A 27,642-nucleotide genomic window follows, 5' to 3' on the forward strand; every position below is an offset into this window, starting at 1 on the left:
CATCAAAAGCAGCACCCCATCTATAGGCTTCTGAGGACCCTAAACACTGGGGAATCAGTAAAAGGTACATTCATGGCTGACAAAGAAACATCAGCATCTTCTCTTCAATTTAGTCTCAAAGCGCTAAAAGTTTAGGTGACTTGCCCAGGCCCAGGATGTGTCAGTGGGTGGGATGAGGAGAGGCTTCATGTAAGAGGTGCTTGAGATAAACTGCTAGGTCATACAGTGGATAGAGCACCACTGCAAGAGTCAGGAGAATCTGTGTACAAATCTCACCTCAGATACTTGATACTCACTAGCTATGTGACCCTGGGCAAGTCACTTAACCCCAATTGCCTCATCCTGGGTCATCTCCAGTCATCCTGATGAATATCTTGTCAGTGGATTCAGATGGCTCTGGAGGAGAAGTGAGGCTGGTGACCTGTACAGCCTTCCTTCACTCAAAGTCAAGTGCAAGTCATGTAATCATTTCTCTGATGACACGGTCTTCTTTGGCAACGAAGGACAAACACACACAGAAGGCAACCAAGGATTCTAAGAAGTGAAGATTAGGAAGGAATATAGTCTAGGCATAGGGAACAGTCAATAGTATGATAGGAGAGAAGTTACCATGTATGAGGTACAGTAAGAAGGTGTAAGTTGCATGTGAAAAATTATCAGTCAGTAAACATTTATTAAGTGCCTAATACCAACTATCAAATTCTACTGCAAAGAGCACAACTCTGATGGGCTGGCTATTAAGCCCAAAAGCCAAACATACCTTTATTTATTTTATAGAGAACTTGCATAAGTCAAGTGCTCTTGTGGAGGTCAGTAGAGGTACAAGAACACTCTCAAGGTCTCTCTGAAGCACTTTGTTAACGTTTGTGAGACATGGGAAACACTGGCACAGGATTACCCACCGCTTGAGCTTGCATCAAAGAAAGCAGAGTAGTACAAAGGAAGTGTAAGATGCAGAAATCTAGATACATCTCTATCCCAAATGCTCAAGTGGACTACTTATGCCTAATCTGTGGTAGAGCCTTGCAAACTTGTACTGGTCTGATCAGCCACAGTGGAACACACTGTACTTTGATGCCAACATCGTAATGTCATTGGTCCTCTTCCAGTACCAAGGATGAACAACAACATTAAGTGCCTATTCGAATAGAAAAGGAAATTATCTAAAGTAACTGACAATTAGGTATATAAATGAGTTCTCTGGTCCTAAACTTTAGATTACCTAAGAAAGGATAGATGAGAGAGAGAGAGAGAGAGAGAGACAGAGACAGAGACAGAGACAGAGAGACAGAGAGAGACAGAGAGACAGAGAGAGACAGAGAGAGACAGAGAGACAGACAGAGAGACAGGGAGAGACAGAGATAGATAGATAGATAGATAGATAGATAGATAGATAGATAGATAGATAGATAGATAGATAGATAGATAGATAGATGATAGATAGATAGATAGATAGATAGATAGATAGATAGATAGATAGATAGATAGATAGATAGATAGATGATAGATAAATAGATAGGAGAGAGAGAAAAAATGAGAAGAATCAAGCTCTTCTCAGTTCTAGTGCCTTCCTTCTGATCACCTACTCCAAATTCCACCCACAACTATACAGGAATCTCATCAATAGCATTCCTGACAGATAGGTTGTCATCTGTATTCTGCTAACAAATGAAAACATTTGTTAATCAGTTCTAATTTTTAGAAATTTCCTTCTTATCCTGAGACAAATTCTCTCCTCATAACAAACCTCTATCAATTCTATTCAGCTCTCTAGAAAACATGATTCTCTATATGGCATGGCAGCCTTTGAAATATCCAGAGGCATCTATATCATGTTTCTCCTTCATCTGCTCTCTATAGTCCTAATTTCTTCTGTAATGCAGGTTTTAAACCCATCAACATTCTGATTGCCCTTCTCTAGACCTTTTTTTGGTTTGCCAATGACACTCTTAAATTGTGATGCCAGGAATAAACATAATCTGCCAGATATGGTCTTAGATAGCAAAACTCACTTCCAGCCCTGAGCACTACCTCTGAAAGAGCTCCTTGCTTCTAAGTGAAACTGGACTAGACCACCTGACATATATTCTCTTTCTTAATCCAATAATCTTTAATCAAGAGAGAATAAGATTTCCTGTTGAAGGCAGCAAATTATAGCTAATTCTCTCACTGCTTGTCCAATACACCAACAGCCCAATTCACAATCTTATTCTCATCATTTAAGAGGACATACCAGCACATAGTAGGGGTCTTTTTGTATTACTTACAATGATGCTGTTTTTAAAAGAAAAGAAAATGTCCTCTTGCTTATTTCCTGGACAAGGTATAAAGTATCAGAAATTAACAACAGAAAAATGTGGCAACTATATTGTCATAAAATGGTATCAAGCTCCAACTGAAGTTGCAGTAAATCTCAGGAACATCAAACAGGTCTCCACCTGCCTCCCCATGAGATCCCAACTACAAGGCATCCAAAGGATTCTCTACATGAAGAATGCCTTTTGTGGGGAGATGATTATTCACCTATTTCTCACCAGTTCTTCTAGGAGCTGAGTCCTAAAGTTAAAAATGTAGAGGTTTTCTGAGTATACCATATAGATGTTGGACACATATTGTTAATTCCTAGTCAAAAATGGTTCCTACACATATCAGAGGAGAAGACAATGGGCAACCTTGTTCCACCATGATGGAATCACACGCGGAGTCGTGTGTTCACAATAGCAAGTTTCCATTTCTCCTTCCAGCTTAAAAGATTCTACTTGCTCTTCTCTAGCTTTTTTTTTTTCACTTTTGTCAAATGATTATATTAGGTGTAATCAAGACTCAGGAATATTCAACTGGAAGAAAGTAAGACTGGAGTACGCTGCTGTGTTCATCCACAAAGGTCTAGATGACATCAAACAGTCACTTCCAACTTCAGAATTTAAGTCACTCAACCAGGACTGATGGGCTTCTCGGTATGTAGCATGCTTTCACAGAGCACACCTCCTCTGTCTTTATATACCATTTGGATCAGAAGGTCATGCAATTAGAGCCAGAAGGGATCTTAGAGGTTGTCTACTCCTACTCTCCCCATTTTATGGACAAGGAAACAAGCCTGGAGAGGTCAAAGTGTCTTGTCCAAAGTTACACAAATAGTCAGTGTCAAAATTGGGATTTGAGTACTTCACCCCACTTCAAAATTGGCCCCTCTTTCCACTGCACAAGAATGAGCTTTGGGAAATCATTGTCTCCCTTGGTCATGTGCATAGGTGGCCTAGGACCCAAGGCTCAGGGCTTAAACCAGAGGTTCTTATCCTTTTTTATGTGTATCATAGACCATGTTAGTGGTCTAGTGAGATTCAGAATAGTGTTTGTAAAAGCATAAAATAAAATACGTAGGATTACAAAGGAAACCAAAGCTTAGTGAAAATAAAGATCTAATTTTTTTTTCTTCTTATACAAGTTAACAGACTGCCTAAAAGCTACCCACAGGCTCCTTGGGGGAATCTGTGGACCTCAAGGTTAAGAACTTGTGGCTTAAACAAATACAAAGATGGAGACCCTAGCTTCAAATTAGATTTTGAGAATGGTTAGACATTTAACAGAACCCACAAAGGAAATAACAAGATAGAAAAAGGGAGCACCAGACTCTTTATGTCCCCCTCTCTGACTTGATTAGGACCCAAGAAAGAGCCAGAACCTTTACAACAAAGCTAATAAGTCTCTCTCTCTCTCTCTCTCTCTCTCTCTCTCTCTCTCTCTCTCTCTCTCTCTCTCTCTCTCTCTCTCTCTCTCTCTCTCTCTCCCTCCTCTTTCTTCTCCCTCTCACTCTGTGCCTTTGTCTCCGTTGGTTTCTCTCTGTCTCCCTGTCCGTCTGTGTTTCTGTCTGTTTCTGTCTGTGTGTCCCTCTGTCTCTGATATGTTTCCTTCTCTTTTTGTCTCAGTTTCTGTTTCTCTCTGTATGTCTGTATCTCTGTCTCTCTTTATCTGTTTATCTATGTCTCTGTGTGAGTCTTTGTCTCTGTGCCTCTATGTCTTTCTCTTTCTCTCTCTTCCCCTTCTTTTCATACTTCCTTGCCTCCCTCTTGCTCAAAGATTACTTGCGTGTTTCCAAGACTTTGGTTTGTTTCTCTTTCCTCCTGACACCCCATCAGCTGGGTCTGCATGGTGCCCCAGGTCCTCTCTCAGTTCAACCAGGCTTCCATCACCATCTCTCTCTCTCCCTCTCCCTCTCCCTCTCTCTCTCTCACTCTCACTCTCCTTTCTCTGTCTCTCTCTGCCTCTGTCTCTCTCTGTCTCTGTGTGTGTCTCTGTCTCTCATACACACACACACACACACACACACACACACACACACACACACACACACACACACAGGAATTAATTTCTCATCCCCTGCTTCCACCTAATACAACAGCGCTTTCTCGGGCAAACACATGCAATCTGTCTTTCATTTAAGGATATTTTCTGCACTCCTGTCTAACACCAGGGATTTTCAGATTGCCTTTTTATTCCATTTCTTTTTCTCCCTTGCTGGGCAGGAAGCAAAGGCTGCCAGAGAAATAAGGCTGGAGCTCAATAGGAAAGGCTGGAGCAGCTCTGCTCAGAGACATTTCCCTCACTAACTAATGACACTTTCTAAAACTGGCGGGGGGGGAAGAGGGAGCTGCTCAGAAGGAGGCTCCTAGAAAGCAAAATTGAAACCCCTTTGCACATTATAGAAAGTGCTTTCTCTTTGCAAAAACATTTTCCCCATATTATTATTGAACATTCCTTTGCAACAGCACAGGGGAAGTCAATGGTTTTAACCCTCTTTATAGATGAGAAATAAGCATGAATGGGCCAAGTGATTAACCTGAGCTCACACAGCAAATCACCGGCAAGACTGAAAGTCATGAGAGTTCAGGGTCTCTAGTACCAAAGCATAGTCAACCCACATGGACTCTTCACACTGGATACTCCATCTCCCAAGTCCTCGCCTTTAGGCTGGCTGTCCTCCAGGCCTGGACACTCCCCCTCCTCTGCTCGGCCTCCTAATTTCTTTTAAGGTTCAACTCAAATACCACTTTCCATAAGAAACCTTCCCTATCCTCCCTCCTCTCCTCACTCCCAGGGCCTTTCCTCAGAGATAATTTCCCATTTATATTACATATATAATATAATATTGTTATATTACATATAACATATATAATGTTATATATTATATATGTATATATTATTGTTATATTGTATGTACATAATATATTAATAGAATGTATATATTATATTACCTACATTGTATTATGTATTGTATATATGTATATATTTGTATATATGTATATATACATACATGTATATTTTATGCATTTATTATATTACATACATGGGGTTATATGTAAGGTATGTATAGCTATTGCTAAGGGCCTTGTGTGTGTATAGGTGCATGTGTGCACTGTATGTGTACAGCTGTAGGTGTACAGCTAGGTAGTATAGTGAATAGAGTACTGGGCATAAATTCAGAACGAACTGAGTTCAAATCCAGCCTCAGACACTTAGTAGCTATGTGATTCTGATCAAGTCCCTTAATTTTTGTCTGCCTCAATTTTTTCAACTGTAAATTGAGAATCATAACAGCACGTACTTCCTCAGGCTGTTGTGAATCAAATGAGAAAATATCCGTGAAAATATCTGCCACCTAGTACATGATTGATAAATGTTTCCTTCCTTTCTTCCTTCCTTCTTTCTTTATATACTTTCTCTTCAGTTAGAATATAAGCCCCTTGAGGACTGATTTTGCCTTTCTTGGTATCACTCAGCACGTGGCATGCAGTAGGTGCTAAATAATTGCTTTTCAGTTGACTAATCAAGTCCACTGCCTAAAGCTGGTGCTTGCTTTGGGTCCTGGACCCTTGGAAACAGACCAGTTGTCATGTGGGTAGACTTAGAAAGGGCATCCTGGATCGCGGAGAAGAGATAGAAAAGACATGTTATAATTGTTGAGGCCCAAACCATGACCTGAGGATATGTGAGGTGCTGGAAGCTTCTAAGCCCTTTTCAGAGTCTAAAAACAATGGAATGACATTAATCCTGAAAAAACAAGACCTATACTTCAGGAATCCATCAAGAATCCCAGGTTGGGTTTATGCCAAGATACCAGATCTTAAGCCCTGAGTCTGAAAGGAACAGTGATTTCTGGTGTATGCCCAAGCCATATAGGTTATTCCAACTGTATTCTCTCCCTGATGAACACACTTAGACCTCTAAGTTTCACTCAGCTTCCTGGGTACTTTGAATTTACTAACATTCTAACTACAGATTAAATAAATTTTCTGGGTATTGTCACAGTAAAATGAAGTCAATAACTAGAAAAACCAAAGGGAAGGATTAAAAGTTACTTTTACCCCCAAACTCTCCAAAGGGCCTCTGAACAGAACATGGAAATCTCAAGCCTTCTGCGTCCTCTGAATTTACCAACTTCCCAATCATAAACCAAGTGAGCTAAGGTGCCACACTTTGACAGTAACTGATATTTTCTGGCTAAAGTAGGAATAAAACTGCCTTCTATGCATAAGAGTTCTCTACTACATGTTAATGCATTTCAGGTCCCCTTCCAGTTGAAAAGGCTATGGACAAAATATTCCTCTAAAGTCCAGTGGAGTATGTGCATTTGTTGATGCCCAAAAAAAACCTCCCTTACAGAAAGACAAGCCACATCACTCCCAACACATACCCGAAATGAGCTACACAGCTGTGTAGCTCCTAACAACTCAGCCAGGAAACCAGACAAGCAGAGAAAAAGGAGAATGCAGTCAAGTCCTGGGGAAGAAAAAAAAACAAACGTTAACACCCGAAACCAATTCACCCACACAGGCTGGCAAGCCTTTCTTCCACACAACACAATACCTCCCCAGCCCTCTGTGAGCTCTGCTTCTTACGTGTGAATTGGTACAGTACCCAGAACTGGTTTGTCTCAGGAGAAACAGTGTCCTGATCTCCTTTGGCACTACCATGCCACCCAGACAGAATATCATAGAGATTCCTCAAATCGCTGTGATGTCACAGTCTAATCTGCGTAATAGACAGTTGTACCAGGCTGTGGACAATGTTCCCAGGATGAGGGTGGTTTTGCAGCTGGAGAGTTCTCTGGTGTACTGGAAGCACTTGGACTACCTCAAGATGCTGTAGAAAAAGTCATGTGACCAAGATTCCATTTCTTTTCCATTATTTATATACAGTCATAGCCTGAGCTATTAATTCTACCACTTACATCAGCAACACAGTAATTTATTTATAGTCAATTTCATTTGACAAATAGTCCCCAATTTTTGTTTGTTTTTCCTTTGATTCAAATCCTTCCCCATGCTAGAAATTTAAAGTTGTGTTTATTTTATCTGAGTTTCATGGATAAATATGCCTGAAAAATCATTTGTGGCTGTCCCTATTACATATTATCAAGTCACAAATCCTCCACATGGGCACTTGGTTGTGATGTCAGCAAGGAGAGCAAATCTAGATTTACAATAGAGACAAATTCAAATATTCACTCTTAGTAACTTCTAAACACTCTTTTTCAAGTCCTGAAATAGAGCTTGTCTTTGGTCTATGATTTAACAGATCTGACAAGAGCCATAATGGATCAAGAGATGCAGAAGGTTGAATGGCTACACCCAAAGAAACCTTTCATGAATACACAGTCTGGAATCTTTTCTAAGTCCCTGTTATAGAAATATGATTTCAAATTAGAGAATAAATCCTAGGTACATCAAAGGAGAATAAGGTGAAAGCACAAGTGGGTACACTAATCTTGAAAATTATATTCTAAAAAAGTTCCCTAAAGATCCCTACTACTAAAGTCACCTACACTTTAGAAGGATAACATAAGTTGGTAGTTAGAACTGGAGAGGGGAGAAAAAAATTCAATTCAATTAATAAATATTTATTGAGTGTGTACTATGTAGAGATGCATTTTCTACCTCATGGAACTTGCAGTATAGAAAATTAAAAGAGATTTGGGGAAATGAATAATTGTGTTGCTGCTTGGTAACAAACATGATAACTGATGAACCAATTTACTTCAATTCCTCAAGTATCTATTGATGTTTGATGTGTGAAAAATATCATGCTAGGTACTGGGGACACAGGAAATGAAAGCATATGATCTGCTAGGAGAATATGAGAAGTTCACAAATATGTATGACACCAGGGAGAATACAGAAAAGCCAAAAAAGCCAGATAGAGTACTCTTGGGAAATTTGAGGAATCAGAACAGACTTCACCAGGTATAAGGATCAACATAAGGAGAGAATTCAATTCAGGTACAAAAGCTGATGATTACCCTTTACGATTTGCAAAGCACTTTATATACATTATCAACACTATGTGGTTGAGATTGTTAACCTTGTTTTAGAAATGATGGGACTGATGGTCAGGAAGGAAAGGTGACACAGTTAAGCATTACAGAAGGGATCCCCACTTAGCTCCCAACTCCCAATACCCAGTCCAAGTCCAAAACTCTGTACACTGCATCACACAAATGAATAGAAGCAATGGAGTGAAGAGGGAGACTGGGGAAGAGCTAATCTTCCAGTATGGCTGAAGAGCTATGAAAAAATAAACAAGACAATCAAAGCAACCATCTCACATTGAAAGTTGTGGCTCTGCTAGCCATACTTGTCTGTCACTCTTCAAGGCTGTTTCCTAATCCTTGTGCATTAGAGAGAAGCCACTGTGTAAATCAGGAACTCTTCCCGTGTAAATTCAATCCATGGAAAAGAGATTTCAGCTGTGATTCCAGAGTTTCCAAAAATCAACCATACTTATAATGCATGAATTGCCTATTGCTGCAACTGATATGTTTTTAAGCCATTCCATTTTGAATCAATTACCCATCAGAAGCAATCTCTGTTATGAATGAGGAAGAAAATGGGTACAGCAGAGCCATTTAACATTACCCTGAATTTCAAAATGACTATGGTTTAGAATAGGGAGATTTTAGATCAAAATCAATAAGTAGCCCAATCATATTACATAAAAGAATTGCAGAGGAGAGTTGGAAAAATATAGGCACCCCAAGTTCAAGAATATCTTTTCTAAAATTCAGACTTCTCAAATTCTTTTCACCCTGGAGCCTTTCCTTAATAGGATTTAATAGACATAACCAAAGTAGGCCATTTAAGGGTACTGCTGCTGTCTGGGGATATCCAGGTACTGGAGTGAAGTTCCCCCTACTCTCCCTGTCTTCCAGTTATTTACACAATAGCAAAAGAATAGCTGAGTAGCAGGCTAAGGCTTCAGGAGTATGTACCATTAGTCCACTATTTATTGTACCAGGAAATACTCTATATTCTCAAACTGCTTATCTGGAATCTTCTTTTTTACTGGCAGGTGAGGAGAATATAAGGTGAATGAAGAATCCCATGTTCTTCTGGCATTACTGTGCCCCTGTCATTGGCTGTTGGTGTTGTCAGTGATCATCAAGATAGGAGTGATTATATTAAAACAATTACTGGGGGAGTCTGATGCTGATTGACAGCTTAGCTAGACAGTAACACTGGTAAAAGGTGGGGAGAGAGGTCTCATGCTTCCTTACATTACTTTGTGCCCATGGAAGGATGGAAAGGGGACATTCAATATCTCTTTACTTTCCTCTGCAGTATTATCAAAAGAGAATGATTAAATATCTCATATATAGATTATCTAACATTAAGAGACAACAAAGGAAGACCCTCTGTCTTCCTAAGTTCAAAATGAATAGAACTGGAAAACTATAGAACCAGAAAGGGACATGAGAGGGAGGTCATGTAGGGACACTGCCCTTCTCTGGGGTGCCCAGGTCCTGGGGTGAAGTTTCCCATACACTCCCAACCTTCCAATTACAAGTACAATCTGCCCATTCTATAGATAAGAACACTAAAATCCAGTGAAGTTAAAGACACATGTGCCCAAGATCACATAGAGACAGGTTTAGAACCCAGGTGTCCAGGACTCTTTAACTTCAGCCTACTGCCTGTCAACCTCAGGCCCCTCTGAGTATGAATATCAGAGAAAAGTCATTCACAGAAAAGAGGAGAGATTAGATCTTGGGAAAATGAAGAGAGTCTTAAAGGAGGTGTGACCAAGCTATAAGATCCCAGGATCATCTAGTCCTTACTTTACAGTTGGGGAAACTGAGACCCAGAGAGATGTCAAGTTCTGCCCAGGGGCACATAGCTTTGAAGAAGAAGAGCCCAGATTTAAATACAAGTCTTCTAACTAAAAACTAAGTCCAGAAATATGTGATTGGAAGATCTAGGAGATATAGGGCACCATAGCATAGTGCATGAAAGGAACAGGACTCAATCGGTATCAAGAATTCAACAGTTGGGCCTGGGTAGCCAAGGGACAGCCCTCTACATTTGGACTGGTTTGTCCTTTGTGGGAGATGGGCACCTAGCTTGGCTCCAACAAGAAGGCTTCCCTCCTCCCCAGAGAAGTCCCCTTCCTTGCCTTGCTTCCAGAAAATGACATAAATCCAATGTGGAGCATGAGAACGAAAGAAAATCTTAAGTGATTTCACTTATTTTGGGAACCTCTGTTTCCTGAAGAAAGTGACCAGAAAGGAAAGACCTGAAAATCCAAGGCAGCTAGAACCTGGCACTTCAAATACAATCTATTATTACTCTCTTTATCATTTTCCGAGTTTCTTCTATTTCTCTCAAAAGCTTTCCTTATGTGGGTTTTTCTTTGACAACCCACTTTAGGTCCATCTTCACTTCATTTGGTCTTTTTACTCTTTCTCCTTTGTCAAGCTCTTTGTGTCTACTCTTCCTTACCAAAGCCTACCTATTAAGACCCAGCTGCTGCCTCGTTCATCCTTTTCCCCAAGATAAGTTGAGTTAAGGTCTAAGTTAGAGTTTTGTCGCTTAAAAAAAAAAAAGGCTCAGAGGTGAGACTTACTTAACATGAGTCATCAAAGTAACTGGGATTTTTCTAAGGACCTGTCATCTGTTCCATTCCAGCTGTAACGTTTTAAGGAAGATACTGATAAAACAGAGAGAATTCCTAGAAGGACATCCAGGATGATGTAGTGACTTGAGATCATTCTATATGAGAATCAGTTGAAGGGACTAAGGAGTTTACCCTGGAGAAGAGACATTTTCAGTGTGATAGATCTCTGTCACCTCTTTCTAAGGATCTGCAAACTTCTTGTCTACTTGTTAAGAGCCTTTAAAACAGAGTAGAAGATATATCGGTTATTTCAGTTCAAAAATGGTTCAGCCAAAATACATCACCTCTGTGTGTGCTGCTGCAGTTGGACATCAAGTGGGATCTGAAGCCCCACAAAGCCACAGAGAATACTTTTCAGTTCCCCCAAACGCTTCTAAGGTCTCTGTGGAAAAGGTATTAATATCTCCATTTTATAAATAATGAACCTGAGTCCCAGGAAAGCTAAGTGATTTGCCCAGGATCACATAGTGAATACGCCTCAGAAAAGGTATTTGATGCCACCATGATACTCTGACCATGGATATTCCAATGGATCAGGAGTTCTTAAGCTGGAATTTTAGGGTCTTGGAAAGCTTTTAATAATTTCTTACCTGTATTCCAATGTTTCTTTTGTAATCTTATTATTTAATTTTATCCATTTAAAAGCATTTTGCCTGTTGGGATGGGGTCCATAGTCTCCAAGGGTGTGCTGGAATCAACTTTCACAGGTGCCATTATGAAATACTCAGTGTGAGTGTTTCCTTCTTCAGAAACCAACAAGCTCTACAAATCAGGGCTGGAATTTTTTGGTTAACTGTCTGGACTTAAGAAAGTGACGGAGAAAATGTTAAAAATACAAATAAATTTTAAAGTGTTTCAGGAACATTCCACCTTAAGCTGGTCAAAAATGCTGCATGGCTAAATCCCATACCTTATTCCTGATTTTAATCTATGAGCAGTTATCCTGATCATGAGACTAATAACTCACATTTATATAGCACTTATTCCATAAATTCTACTCTAATCATGGCATGGATTGAATCTAGAGTCTCTAAGCTGTCTCTTCTAGCAAAGCATAACTTTTGACAGGTGAAAGACTGAAAGGGCTTCAAATAGAGTTACAGAAATAGAAAGTGTGTTTTTCAAAGACCACCTTACCTAAGTACAAGAAGGTGTATCACCAATAGGCTAGCCACTATATAATGAACTCTTTGGCAATGACGTCCTACAAAGGATTGAGAATTATAATTTTATAGGAGTTAGATCTGAAAGAAACTTAGGTAGACATATAGGATTTTACTGTTACAAAGTACATAATATACATCATAGTTAACCACACAACAATCCCAAGAAGTAGACAGTGCAAAAAGACTTTGGCAGGCTAGAACATTCAGGCCAAGTATAAAAAGGTGATACTTAATAGGAATAAATGTAAAGCTTTTCATGTTGGTTCCAAAAAAATCAACTTAAAAAAGACAAGATGGGGGGAGGAATGGTACCACAGATTTAGAGCTTATAAAGAAGGTACCTTAAAGAACTTGAAAAATCAAAATTCCTCATTTTACGGGTGAGAAAACTGAGGCCCAGCGAAGTTAAATGACTAGCCCAGAGTTTGATAGATACCAAGAAGTAGATCCAAGATTTGAACTCAAGTTTTTAGTCTTTCATCTGCACCATGCTGACTCCTACCTAGGTAAAAGTTCTGAGGAAGATTTGGGAAGGAAGGCAATTAGTTAATTTCAAGTTCATTGATACATCAACAGTGTAATATAGATGCAAAAATTAATACAAAATGAGTTTTCATTGAAAGAAATATAGCATTAAGGACTAGGGAATTAATGATTGCACTATGTTCTGTCCTAGTGAGACTACATCTAAAATATTCTGTTCCATTCTAGGTGTAACATTTTAGGGAAGATACTGATAAAACAGAGTGAATTCCTAGAAGGACATCCAGGATGATGTAGTGACTTGAGATCATTCTATATGAGAATCAGTTGAAGGGACTAAGGAGTTTACCCTGGAGAAGAGACATTTTCAGTGTGATAGATCTCTGAGTATTTTAAGAATTCTCATGGGAAAGATGGGTCAGACTTGTTCTGCTTATTCCCCAGAAGGCAGAACTGGGCATAAGGAATGGAGGCATAAAAGAAGTCACTTTTGGCTTGATATAAGGGAAAACTTCCTAACAATTAGAGCTGTACCAAAATGAAATGAACTAAGGAGATAGGAGATAGTGAGCCTAGAGTTCTCCAAGCAAAGACTTGAATAACCAGGTGTCAGGAATATTGTTTAAAAAAAATAAGATTCCTGTTCAGGCATGGGTTGTATAGATAACCACTGAGGTCCCCTCCCAGTTTGATATTCTGAGATTCTGTTCAATATTATTAACTGGATTTTGCAGATAAGGAAACTGAAGGTTTGAAAGATGAATGACTTGCCCAAGTCCAGGTCTCCTGATTCCAAAACCAGTATTCTTTCCATTATACCATGATGCCAATAAGTCCAGTGTGTTGTAATAAGGCTCACTGAGCATATTACAAAATGTTAACATTTGGTGGCATACCACTAAAGATATGCATTGCTACTGGAATGTAAGTACTCTGCTGCTTGTTCATAAAAGCAAGTAAATATGGCAAGGGCTTAAGAATAAGGCCACTATTAGGTTTCAGATTTAGCTGCAATAGTCCATAAGGAATTAGACTCTCACAAGACAGAAATATGAGGAATCGCTCTTACATGCTGGTTGGACATGTCTTCCTTTGTGGTGATTGGCTCTGACACCACCCTAAGTTCAGGAGCTATGAAATGCTATGTAGACTTCTGATCTATCTTGTTGACAAGCATTTTGTCTGTCCCCAAGTCATACTTTTAGCATCTTAACAATATCGCCAAATCAAAATCTCAGCTTAGCAAGCTTGACATGAAAAATGGGAACTAATACTTTCTGTCATGTTAATGTCCAATTTTGTGACAATTAATTTTTGCCCACAAGAGGCAGGATAGAGAACTCAGAGGCAAGAAGTCCCAAGCACAATCCCACTTCTCACATGGTTTATATGTAAAGTAAAGAGTTAGGGGTTTGGTCACACAGATGTTGAAGTGGATAAAGCGCTGGGCTTGAAGTCAGAAAGACTTCTCTTCCTGAGTTCAAATATGGCCTCAGACACTAGCTGTGTGACCCTGGGCTAGTCACTTATCCTTGTTTGCCTCAGTTTCTTCATCTGTAAAATGAGCTGGAGAAGAAAATGCAAACCTTTTCAGTATCTGCCAAGAAAACCTCAAATGGAGTCATGAAGATTCGGACATGAGTGAAATGACTCAAGGACAACAGAAGGGACTAAAGAAACTCGGAGATAAATGCCACACAAGAAACACAGCTGTAGGCAAGTCATACAACCTCCAAACAACTCTCTGAGACTGTAAGATACAGTCTTTCCTCATCTGCATTGATAGAAGGGGGTTTTCTTACAGGGAGTTCCTCTACTTAGGAAATTAAAAAAAAAGACAGCTCAATCCCACTGATTCTATCCACTAGGGATAAGGTGACTGTTTGGGGTTTTTTTAGTACAAAAGGGCATCTGCATTACAAGTCATGACCCTTCCAGTCACAGAGGAGATGCATGGTATAGTGTATATAGTGGAAAGAACACGTTCCATCATTTACGAACCCAGTGTCTTCAGGCAAGTCAGTTTAGTTGTCTGAGCTTTTGTTTTTTCATCTGTAAAATGGGCACATCCTGAGCTGTTTAGTGGCAGAGGTGGGATCCAAATGCATGTTTCTTTCATTCCAAAGTAATGTTCTTTTCCACTATGTTCTGCCATCCCTCTGAGAGCTTATTTTCTGTGGAACACATTTCTGTTTTTTGGAATATGCTCCATAAACATTTATAATTACTTTTGTTTATAACTCCCAGTATTGAAGAAAATTCATGTTGCTATATTTATTTTTGTCTAAGGCAGAAACAGAAGCCCTGACAAGTCAAGTCATTGGACCTGGGGCACCCAGAAATGCAAAGCTTGGTCAGAATTAAGGGCTCAGTTTAGGCCCTAGGTGATATTTCATTCTTGAAACCTCAGTATCCCTCATCTTTTCCCTCACTGCTCTCTAAGTCAGAGACTGGAGAGGTTTATTTGCTAGAATGATAATCAGTCAAGAGCTATCTGGGGCTGAACATTGAGGCAATGGGAGGTCATAGAACCAGTTGTCATTTGACACTGTCTTTTTTGTTCTATTTTCAAAATATACTCAAAATATATTTCAAAGATCCCTGATTTCATGGGCACAGACGATCCTTCACCCAGTACAGATGGTAACCCCTCACAATTTAATAGTCCAAGTGACAGAGACTGATGAGTCACTCATCATCTCATTGAGGAGCCTCTCCTAATTTAGCTGGATTTGTCCTCCCATAAAGATGAGTTGTCTGTCCCTAAGCCCAAGTTCAAAGCCTATATACCTTGATAGGGAGTACTAGAGACTGAGCTCTGTGGGCATAACCTGGCATAGCTGAAGTCAACTCAATACCCTGATGATGCACCAGAATGGGAAATTCAGAAAGGAAAATATATTCATTTATTTTGGATGATGAACAGGCAAAGAATCCTGGATTAAGTTTTTCTGGAATAGTGTTTATTATTTACTCAAGTGTACTATCACACCAACTTCAGGGACTGGGTGTTATAACACACAAAGTTCAATGTGATTTTTATCCTATTGGATCATTAAATGCTTGCTCATATTTCTACAAAGTTACATCTAAGTGAGCAAAGCTATTAACTACACTAGCAAAACTATTAACTTTAAATGACATTTTGCTTTTTGAACAGGCTAAATTATTACTATCCTCTGTAATAGAGTTGCTAAGATATCTCCTGACCCTAGATTTACCCATTTGGAAATGTTTAGGGATAAAAAGTTCAGCAAGCAGAGAAATTCCTGGTTTCTAATTGCTCCTAATGTTTGAAGTCAGTTTGATTCTTCTGAAATTTGCTGGGCCTGATGAAAGCAAAATTCAAATCCCCCTCAGGGCGTGAGGTGTAAGATCCTTGGGCCCCTTCTTAACTGCATTTTTGGTGGAATTTTTTTTTGTTTTCTTTTATGCCCTCCCCACCTCCACCCCCCAAAACCCCATCCCTTTGCCTCATAGTCAACAGGCCTCAGTAACTGGAGCTTATGAGAGGAATCAGCCATCATGGAGCACTCCAGTGTCCCTGGTTATTTAAAATGCCACAATCAAGGTTTCTGAACATATGGAATCTGCCTTGAGCTGAAGGATGCAGTAAGACCTCCCCAGCTCAAGACACATTGCCTGAAGCTGGAGTATGGGGAGCTATGGGATGAAGAGGGAAACTTGAGGCTATAGCTAAAATATGGCAACAGAAATTAGATTTCTGTGGGTAGTCGTTCCACAAAGGCCCTCTCCTGTTTTCTTGCTCTCTGTCATCTGAGGAAAAAGAAAAATAATTCCATGTTTTCTGAAACCAGCTAGCCCCGGACAGGAAGAGGAGTTGCTGGAGAGGAGAGTTTAGGAAACACCCAGCCAAAGGCAAAGGGATGAAAGTGAGGTGTAATCTGTGATTTGGACCCAATTAATAGACTTCTGAGGGTAATTGAAACTGTCTAATTTTTCCAAGGAACCATTCACAGGAAGAAGGTAAAATCAGAATTCCTTCCACAGTGAAACCCCATCTGAAATTTTCTGGAAGAGTTGGCTTTCTGATCCTCATGTGGGAGGGGGGCAGGTCGGGGGTCAAGTAAGCCACAGGAGGAGGTAAGAGTGAAAACAGGGCTTTATGAGCCCCAGTCTAGGGCTTTAAAAATAAACATTGTATTGTAGGACGGTGTTAAACAGGAAACAAGGGGGATAGAGAGGAGAATAATATCATGGCATTCACTGGAGTTCTGTAAGTTTAAACCCCATGGTCTCTGCTAGCTACATTATAATAATCTCTTAATGATTTGTGCTTTTCAAAGTGTTTTCATGCACACCATTTCATCTGATCCTTGGAGAAGCTTAATATGGTCAATGCAAACAGAGGAGATGAGAAGGAGAAATGCTTCTGCATATTTTATGTTATTTCTATGTTCCATTTATCTTAAAAAATAAAACAAAAAGTTCAGTGATTTTCATATTCTCTGTTATTCATTCTGAGTTTCCCCAGACTCTAATAACTGTACAATTTACTCATTGGATGAAAAATGTGAGATTAGTATTCACAGTAAAATTCATCTGCACTTTTCAAAATGAATGTCATCATCCAATAAATTAAAGAAATTTCCCACTATAGGACTGCCCCTTCCCCCAATCTATGCTCTTTCCTTTATCCTATAACATCAGGATCCAATCCAAAGGCTAAACTAGGGACATAGCTTCAGCCTTGGGAAATTTCTACAATTATCAAACAAAACCTGGAGGTGACATCCCTGAAGACCTCCCAAAATTCAGATGCTCTGTTTGTAAATGAGTTAGCTCAGCAAAAACTACAATGAAACTATCATTTTGTTTCTCTCTCCCCACCATTATCTATAGTACAGTGTTATTACATATTACTGTAATACAGAATATTACTATCATGCTGTAATATGCCCATGGAGAGTTTCATGTCTTGTGCTGTCCCCAGCACCCAGAACACAGTATAAATTTAATAAATATGTAGTGAATTGATAAATTAATGAATGAATGAATATCATAATGGACATAAATCTATAGTTATATACATTATGTTGTATGTAGAGAGAGTACTTAGAATAAACATTGGGTGTGTCAACAATAAAGAATGAGAAATTTTAGGGCTTGTTTACAACTCTAAGTTTGTTTTAATTGAAAACTTCTGCTTTGATTAAAATGAAAATGCAATTGAATTTTACAAGTATGTTTAAATTCCCCACCTCTTACATTTCCTGTGAGGGACTCAGGCTGAGGCATCACTGGTAATAGCTATAACCAAGGCATAAGGTCTTACTTAAATTAACAAATAATTATCCTTCTTAATAGAAGTGTAAACAGAACCCCATTCACGAATTTGCTAATTGCTCTTCCCTGCTGGGATGTTAGCTAGGGTTCAGTCTTTAAGCATCTGATCTCAGACAGGCACACATAAAATTCTGAACTTAAACCGACTAGGAAACCCAGGGGGGAGGGGGTGTGGAGAAAAAGTAAAAATGATCAATATGGAGAAAAGAGAAAAAAAGAAAAAAATCAGTCTTTATTGTTTCAAAGTGAATCCAAATTCTCTGAGTTACCTGCCAGTATGGGAGAATATCCACCAAATATCAAAATGAAAACTTCTGATCAACAAATCCACTAAAATTTTTCCTTCTACTAGGCTGCTTTGTTTCTTTTGGAAGTCACTAAAGGATAGTCACATACAGCCCAGAACCATTATTTAATAGATTATTTAATTGCCTTTCTAGAATTGAAAAGCAAATGCAAATCTGTTCATCCTCCCATTTTCTGTGAAATGTACAGGCTTTAACTTTGACTTTGGTCATTTGTCTCTGCTTTTGGAAGGAGCTAACAGATTTAGGATGGAATTCTTCTACACTCCAGTGTAAAATATGCCAGATTCCATAATCAGTGTTTCATTTAATTCTACTAGGTACTTTTTGAAAAGCAGATAATATCTACAATAATCATGAAAAGTTTCCACCATTAAGGGTTTGCTCTTTTTTTAAGAAACCTTCAATTATCTTAGATACATTTTTTTAAAAAGCTTTTTAAGTACAATATTTCACTCTTATCTGATAAAACATTTTGTCTTTAGTTGTTTCTGGGTGACTTTTTCTATTGATCTCGGCACAGTAAAATGAAGAGTGGAGGAAATTATCCAGATAATTAGAGAAAGGCAGGGAGAGCAACACCTAAAGGAACCCACTTCAGTTTTGTAGATTGTCTGTTTACCTGAGTCAATTTGTTTAATTTTGCTTTGTTGGTAGATGCAAGGCTCTCCAACCCAGTTGTCTCCTTTCAAGATACAACTGGTCTTCTCTCAAACACTCCTCAAAGTAACTTTCATATTTTCTTTAATTAAAATAAATTTAAATTAATTTAGTTTTGATACATTTTTTATAGAATTTCATGACATTCTTTAAGATCATTGAAAAGATTTTTTTCTGGAGTATCTAGAAATTTGAGTTAACTTTTATGTACCTTTAAAGTATAGAATCTCCCGTTTGTTCATCTCACTGATTTTTACTTAACAGGAACTTGACATGTGAGTTAGAAAAACCAAGGTGTACTGTGATGCATAACAGCTTTGTGGGTGCTTGGTGGGCCATCATGCTAGGATCTGTATGCACATCATCTGGGAACTCTCTGCTGAAGAGTTTAGGAAAGAATTGATCTCCATTTCTCCCGGATCACTGGGAGCTTCTTATTCAAACTCTTCCAAGTAATCAACCTAAGGATCGCATGGATACTGGGTCTGGGGAACCCTAGTGAGTTCTCTTTTAACATCCAGTGATAATCTACTTGGAGTAGGCAGAGAAGAGAGGCCAGGCTTGCACCCAGGAAGAGACTGGAGAGAGGCAACAGTATATTTATTTACCCCGAGGCTTTGATGAAATGGAAAACCTTCTGCTAAGCATGTGTGCACCCTTGCCCTTTATACAAGAAGTCTGGGAGGGGGAAGGGGAAGAGAGATCACATTTGAGGAGATCTAACTGGACACTATCATTTTTTTTAAACCTGATCACATCTTTCTTTAGAAATGTTATCAGGCAAAAATAATAGTAAAAAAAAAAAAGAGAGAGAGATTCTACAAAGTCTCTCTCTCTCTCATAGGCTTTAAGAAGCCACTCGAAACTTAAAAGCTATTTCACCTGGTGGTATTGCCATTATTCCAGCAGTGTTTGTTCATAAGACTTTATAGCATTTGATTTGACGAGATCAATACTCTTTACTTAACAATAATATTTCCAAAGTTCGGTTGGCATAATGCAGCTATTATTCCTTTCAAGACATACTCACCGCAGTTGCTACACAGAGCACCGCACCACACCACACCACCATACGACTTTTTACATTTATAAATTTGTCTGAAAGTCCTCAGAGAAAGTATCTCACCACTATGAACCAGGAAACTAACACCCTTCTTAGACCGTCAAGATCAGTCAATGACAATTTCAGACCTCTCTCTAGAAGACCGGGCTATCTCCCTCATGTAAAGGCACTTACAAAGGATCTGACATAGGGAACCATATTTCAAAATAGCAAGGAAGCCTTATGCATGTCTTGCTCTGCGTTGGGGCAGGACACATACGTAAAAACTTTCACCCAAGCATACTCCCTCACACACTCTCTTCTCCCCCAAAGGATTTCATCTGAGAGATTGAGCCAAAACTATACACCCAACTGGATTGACTGGCGTTGTCAAGTCTGCAGGGACCATCCACTATTCTAACACTCACATAGGGTCAGTCACATCTGGAAAACCCGGGTAATAGTATCTCTCGGGAAGGAAGGAGAATCGTGAAGAGATCCCTGAGCCTGTTTGAGCTCTTCAGACTGAGCCACAGAACTACAAGGAAGAAATTTACTGTACTCAGCAATATTATAAGGTTCTCTCGTAGCTGCTGAAATTATTAGTTGTATACTTTCTCGTCCAGTTTCGAGTCGTTGGGCTTGCAAACATTCACAAATCTATAACCACATAGAAACCTAGTCAATCTTTCCTCCATTACCTAAACATCACCAAAACCAAAAACAAATTCCCTTTGATTTCTCCCCAGGTTGTCCTTACTTGAAGTGAATTGACTTCGCTAAGGAGATAAAATTAAGACCCTGAACTGGTTAAAGTGACTTCCTAAGTCAGAGAGCATAATGTCTGGCATCAAGATTCATCTCGCCGGCAGATGTAACCCCAGACAGGTCAGCCAGCTCTTTACTACGTCCTGGGGGGTCCCTGCACCATCCTGCCCTCTTTTTGGTGTCTAAGGAAGTCCGCGGACCAGCGACATTTCCCAAGCCAGCCCAAAGGTGCAGGCTTTTGTGTCTCATGAGGGCGAACCCCAAAGCGCTCTGGAAGGCCTTGTAGTCCTCTGAGCTTTAAGCCTCAAAGTGCTCTTCACCAGTGGCTGCAAGCCCAAGCCGAGAACATCTGAGTTATTTAAGTGGGGCTTTCGACGGGAAAATCCCGAATGTTTTCGGGGTAAATCTGATGGGATTTGAAGTTAGAACATACTATCTGGGGTTAGAAAGTGGAGACTGTCAGGCTCCGTGAAGGTCTTTTCAAGGTCGCAATTGTAGAGGCCCTGAGCGCTTTGGGGGCAGCGAAGGGAGAGGGGCGCAAGAAAGCCCGGCGGGTGTCAGTCACAATTGGGACAACAGCACTTGACCTTTCTCTTCCAGCTCCCTAGCTTCTGGTTCTCCTAAATCCTGGGGAACTTTGCCTTTTGAATTGGGACACACGTGCGAGCATCCTGAATCGGAGAAATGCCTTCCTGCCCCATCGAAGTTCACTGAAAGTTTCAAGGTCCGAGGTTGTGACCCTGAGCTTTTTTCTTTATTTCCACTCCGATTAGTTGGAAGTTTGACAGAAAAGGTGTTAGGTGCCTCGGCGACTTTTTGTCCTTTTCCTTCCTCTGCCCGCCCACCACTCTTTGGATTTTGCTTCGCTACGATAGACGTTCCCGTTATGCGGGCGTGGGATGAGGAAGTTAGTATTATTATCATTATTATTATCGTCAATTTGGGACTTTCGCCTTGCGAGCAATTAAATAAAATAAAGCAGTGACTGAAACCAAGGAGGAGACAGAGACAGAGACAGACAGACAGACAGAGACAGACAGACAGAGACAGACAGACAGAGACAGAGAGACAGACAGAGAAAGAGAGAGAGAGACAGAGAGAGAGACAGAGAGACAGACAGAGAGAGAGAGAGAGAGAGAGAGAGAGAGAGAGAGAGAGAGAGAGAGAGAGAGAGAGAGAGAGAGAGAGAGAGAGAGAGAGAGAGAAATTGGAAGGGAAGAAAACAGAAGAGGAGACATATATGCTCTGGGGCTCTTCTCAGCATTCTCGGGCTTTCTGAATCTTGCCCCAGGGCTACAACACCCTGTACAAAAGCTAAATAAAATATAAACACAAATCCCAATTGTCCTCCTAAATAATCATCATGCTCCTCTAGCCCTGTCCGGCCTTGATTTTATTCTCTGGAAAGAATGTGAAAGAGTTCTTGGCCGTGTTTCCCCTCTAAATGCGGGAAGGGAAAAGGTCGCAATTAGAGATGGGCCAAGGACCCGACGGGTTGAGTCTCCCGCTCGTCTTTTCGGATCACAGTTTGGTTGTTTAATTTGGTTACCTTTATTTCCCCTTTAAACCTGGTTGTAATTTCTATTGCTCATGCTATGGAGAGTCGGGACAACGAAAGGGAGAAATAAGTAGAAGAACCCCAGTCCTCCAAATCCAGCAAAGAGCCAGCGCGCGTGTTCGCCCCAAGATCTCCTTCCCTGGGCACCTCAGCTCCGGGCCTGCGTTATTCGCCCGAATACCTCACTTCCCAGGAGCAATCAACGAACCTCGAGGCCCTCTCTGGCAATCGCCCCTTCAGGAGGGTGGCTCACTTTTCTGTCTGTCGGCTCCATGCACGCAAGCGGATGGAACTGTCTTTCCGCAGGGACTCATTCCTTCCCACGCAGAAATCTCGGGGCAAGTAAGAGCTTCGCAAAAGGAGGAAAGATACTACTGATTTCCTTTTTTTTTTAATGCCGCCTCCTCCCCACTCTTTCCTAAAAGAAATCATTTCTTGCTTCAAGTGTGGTTTGTTGTTGTTGTTGTTGTTTTGAAGATTGTAAGTTCACAAATTGAAAGAACTCTACAAGGCTGCCTTCTTTTTGTGGAAGGAGAAGAAAATGAAGGACTAAAAGTTTTCCCACATGTGTGTGTATACACATACATATATTTATGTGTATGTATGTGTGTGTATATATATTTCCTACTATTATTATTTTCGAATGTTTATGTTTTCCCCCAAAAATGTTTCCATTTTCCCTTTCTTAACTCCCTCCTGGCTGCCAAACACCCTGGCCTTGATCTTCCAGCTGAGAAGCGGAGAAAGAAAAATCCAAGAACGTGACTCTGATTAGGAGAACTTGTGTTATCCCATTTTAACAGTGAAACCACAGAATAACTAAACCGAGGAAAATCGGCCGACAGCGCCTAGTCCTTGAGAAGAATCAAAGAGAAATATTGTTGGGGCGGCGGGGGAGGGGGACAGTAAACGGGAAATAGAGTCCCAATTTTGCTGTCGAAGCTACTCCCTTAGTAATTTTAACTTGGATAGGAAGAATATCGAAAGGGAAATGGAATAGGCAGAAACCCCAAACGCTGCCTGTTCGAAACCCCTTCTAGTGCTCTGGTTACTCTGGGACAAGAGTACTAAAATAGCGCTACGGAAACAGTTTCACAGAAGTATTAAGAGGCCGCATGATGGAATAGAACTCACTATTTGAGACACTTGGAGCCAGAGGACATGGATTCCAGACCCAACTCTCCCCTACCTAGATTTGTTTGACCTTGAGCAAGTCGTTTTACCTCCTTTGTTGTTCATTTTCCTCATCAGTAAAAACGAAGGAGTTGCACAATATGATTTCCAGAGCTTAACATTCTCTGAGACTTTGAGCACTTGCCCAGGGAAAGAAGCAGTACTTAAATCACATTACCAGCGTTCCAAATTCCTATGCCCGTGAATGCGTAGACGTATTCCACCGATATAAATCTCCTTTTAATTTTCTTTTCACCGTCTAATAAAAATAATTCTCCAACACTAAAGCCAAATACCGTAACTTGACACAAAAACACGAAGAATTCATAAAATCCTGTCTCAGAAGTCCACCCTTTAATCGCATTATTATTAGTCTCATGGCCATGGAAATTGAACTGTCACTGCTTAAAAAAAAAAAAAAATGTAGCAGACAGCTGCCCCCTTCTCCGAATCTTTCTTGGGCCAGGCTGTTTCAAGAAACAAGATTTTCTCTGTCTTCCCGCTGCTCTGGCCCCCTGTAAATTGACGGTCTGGGGTGTCTCTGACTCTGCTCTCCCCCTTTCCAATTTCTCTAAACGTGTGTCATCTCCCCCCTTCCCGCCTCCAGATCCATGAGATCGCTTCCAGAAATACTTTAGAATCTCTGGACTGGATATGTACCGAAACAACCAAAAGAGGCTGCATGTGCTATATATGTGCATGCGACTGTTTCTTCTGATAACAGCTGTTCGACCTACGCTGGTTTTCACAGGCGAAATCTTGGCACTTAGCACAAGAAAGATGTAAGCTTTTATTTCTTCTACAATTCTGTTCAAAAACATACCAAGAGGGTAATTTTGTAATGTTTTTGCAGATGTGTATGTCTCATATAAATTAATTGTATTCCTCTGTCTACTCAGATAATAGATGTGAATGTCCGGAGAATATATTCAAGAGACAGAATTAAGGGTATGTGAAAAGAATTCCCATAATTATGAACTTACACACAAATACAGTAATAATGTAATTTCGATTTCTAATGGCCAGAAAAACATACGCACGCACACACAACTTCAACCCCAGTAAGGTGGGAAAGGGCGGGGGGATTGAGTAAGGGGTAAAGCAAGTTAAGGGATCATAAGTAAAGAAGGGTTTTCTTTCTGAGGAAGAAATGGTTCAGCGGGTGACTCAAGAGAAGAGGTGCTCATTCTCAGCTGCTCAGATCCTCACACATTATCGCGGAATCGATCTGGCCCAGAATTTGGAGCGCACACCCCAGAAAGGACACCACTCCACAATTTAATAAATAAGCTTCTGCACCTTAGTTTTATAATAGAATAGCAGCAACCACACCATACCTACCGCCAAAAAAAAAAAAAAAAGTTTTGAAGAGCCAACTGGGAGGATTGGAGACATTGGTGCAAAAGAAAACAAAATCTTTTCCTTTTAAAGAACTGCAGGAAAAAAAGGAAAGACGAAAATGAGGGACGAAGGAAACAAAAAGTAAAGAAAGGGAGAAAAAAAAACAAAGTAAAAGAGAAAAAGGGAAAGGCCAGCCCCCTACCTTCCCGGATTTACATTCTGCCCCCTGTCCCGGCGCCGCCTGCTACGCACGCCGTACTCACCGGGGTGGGGCTCCAGGCAGTGAGCCGCGTCCTCGTTGTCTCCTAGCGGTCCCGCGGGGCTCAGGGACTCCATGGACAGATCCAAACCCTTTTCCTCCCAGTCTCGGAGTTTGCGCTTTTTATTTGTCCCAATTAGGGCTTCTACGGAGAAAGCATGTGCTCGGGAGCTCAAGGCGACTGCAGATCTTCTCCTTTCACTCATCTTAGCCGCCCTGCGCCCTGGACTGCCAGCCCACCCGTAGCCGGCTCCAAATGGTGCGCTAAGACGGAGCGGCCGGTGGAGCTTCAGCCGGGAAGAGGCAGCAGCGACGACGGGAGGTTAGAGCAGCAGCGGCTGCGGCAGTGGGTCTCGGCGCTGGCGGAGGTGGTGGCTTCTCAGAGTCCTCTCTACCCCTCCCCCCCACCCCCCCACCCACCCCCCCACAGCCCAGCACTGCCACCCCACTCACTCTGCCTCCGTCTCCGGAAAGCGTCCCCCGCAGCCCCCAGCAGTTAGGAACCTGGGCCCGTAGCGGGGACTGTATTGCTACATGAGTTTGGGGAAGAGGCTGTGGCGCTGGACCCCGGCGGAGCGGAGGCGGCGGCCGCGGCTGTAGTAGTGGAGGCTCCCGGACAGCTGAGAGGTGCTGGCTGTTGTCCCCACCCCTGCCTCGCTTCCCACCCCCCCCTCCCGGGCAGGCTCAAAGGCTGTTCGGACTGGATTTCATCTTTTTTTAAATTCTCTCTCTCTCTCTCTCTCTCTCTCTCTCTCTCTCTCTCTCTCTCTCTCTCTCTCTCTCTCTCTCTCTCTCTCTCTCTCTCTCCCTCTCTCCTCTCTCCTCCCTCTCTTTCCCTCCCTCTCTTTCTCTCCTCCCCTCTCTCCCTCCCTCTTTCTCCTTCTTTCTCTTTTCCTCTCTCCCCCTCTCTTCGTCTTTCCGCTGATCCAAACTTCTGGGAAACTTTTTTTTAAAACCTCCCTTTCCCGAAGAGCTGGGGCCAGGCTGTGTGTGCCAGTCAAAGGCGCAAGGGAGAGGGAGGGGGAAGGGAAAGAGAGAGAGAAAGGAAAAAAAAAAAAGCAAGGCCCTCGACCAATAGGGGAAGAGGGAACAGGAGAAACCCCAAAGCTGTTGTCCAATGAGAACCTAGGAGAGACTGAGGCTAAGGGGCAAGAACTTGGGCCTATTTGTCTCTCCTTAGTTAGCCTCTGCATTAACCCTTGTTACCCCGGATCCCACTTGAATTGGGGGTGAGTTGAGAAGGGGAAATCTAAACAGTTCAACCTTAGGGTCGAAAAATGAAATTTCCTCAAACCCCAAGTTTCCATTTCTTTCTAATTCAGCTAAGTATCTTAGATGCCTCCCAGGTAGTCAATAAAGACCCTGGAACTTGGGACTCAAAGAATATTGTGGGATTTGCAAAGTGTCTTTAAATGATGAGTATTAGGCTATATCTCCACTTGCTCCCTCAATTCAACAGAATTTCCTAAACTCAGCATTTAGACCTGGCAGCCCCAGTGTTTCATTAGTTATTTTGTTTGAAGTCTCCTCTTGGCTTAATCCTCGCTGCACCCCCGACCCCAACACCTTTACTATTAAACATCTTCAAAAATTACATAAAAATCCCTTTCTTACCCCACAGTGTACCTGTCTCAACAAGAGCCCATACACGTTTTGCGATGAAGAAAACGAATTCGGAAGTGTTCTCCAGCCCACAGTCTGAGCTTTTCGAATGAGGCTTGGGGGGCTTGTGGGAGGGGGAGCCTCAAAAGGCCAAGTTGAAGCACTTGGAGAGTTCTGGGTCACAGTTTCCCCAGCATTCCAGGCACAAGCCCGAGTTTCCTCGATGTGTTGGGGGCCCAGCTGGGGAGCCCTCAGCGCTTTGCCCGAGAGCTTCTCCTCTGAGAGAGAACAGGGAAATGAGGGGAGGGAGGGGTCAGGCCATCATCTAAATTCTTCAAGGAGGATGCTTCTTTTTTCTTCCCTTTTTTTCTTCCCTTTTTTTTCTCTCTTCCCTTCCCTTCTCTTTGGCAGAAAAAGCCCTTTTGGAGTTTCCTCACTATTTCACACGCTTAGTTTCTTAAAATAGTTTTAAATTACTTGTTAAGTTTAACGACCCCACACACACACACACAACACACACAAAAAAGAACGACCACCTCTCTCCAAAACATGGTTTTACCTTTTTACGCCCTGCTGTCTGAGATGAAAGACAGGTGGTGAATCCCTTAGAGACTGCGTCAGAAACCCCCAAGTGGCTTAGCGTTCACTAACTTAACACAAGGAATAGAGAAACTTCAACTAGCTCTAGCCACAAGGAAGAATCCTCAGGCACAAATCAGTTACAGCAGGAGAGGATTATTAGAGAGATTTCATATTCTTCCTCAGGCCTAGTTCTCAAAGGTAGGCAGACAGACAGGCAGCTGGAAAAGTGTATAGGATCGACATACTGAATGACAGACCAACCTAGACCAATAAAGACGGACAATACTATAGAAACAGAGACAGAAGAAAATAAATACATGCAAGAAAAGACAACGTGTGTGCATACAGGCTGTCTGCCAAATAGGGAAAGGACAGATAGACCCGAGTCTATCTGACCATAACATTTCACAGTAACGAAAGGAATTCACATTGTCTTCTAGTATCATGGC

At 41.2% G+C, this 27,642-nt stretch overlaps 1 protein-coding gene across 1 annotated transcript in view; it reads right to left on the minus strand.

Annotated features, from left to right (window-relative positions):
• The window catches only part of TBX15 (T-box transcription factor 15), a 145,425-nt gene extending 120,026 nt beyond the window's left edge, over positions 1 to 25,399 (minus strand). Inside the window, exon 1 of the mRNA XM_072644516.1 lies at positions 25,014 to 25,399. Within this exon, the coding sequence (XP_072500617.1) occupies positions 25,014 to 25,215 (202 nt within the window). The 5' untranslated portion in view covers positions 25,216 to 25,399. The remainder of the gene's footprint in view (positions 1 to 25,013) is intronic.
• Positions 25,400 to 27,642: the final 2,243 nt, after the last annotated feature.

The sequence above is a fragment of the Notamacropus eugenii genome, chromosome 2 (genome assembly GCF_028372415.1).
Source record: "Notamacropus eugenii isolate mMacEug1 chromosome 2, mMacEug1.pri_v2, whole genome shotgun sequence".
NCBI classification, from domain to species: Eukaryota; Metazoa; Chordata; class Mammalia; order Diprotodontia; family Macropodidae; genus Notamacropus; species Notamacropus eugenii.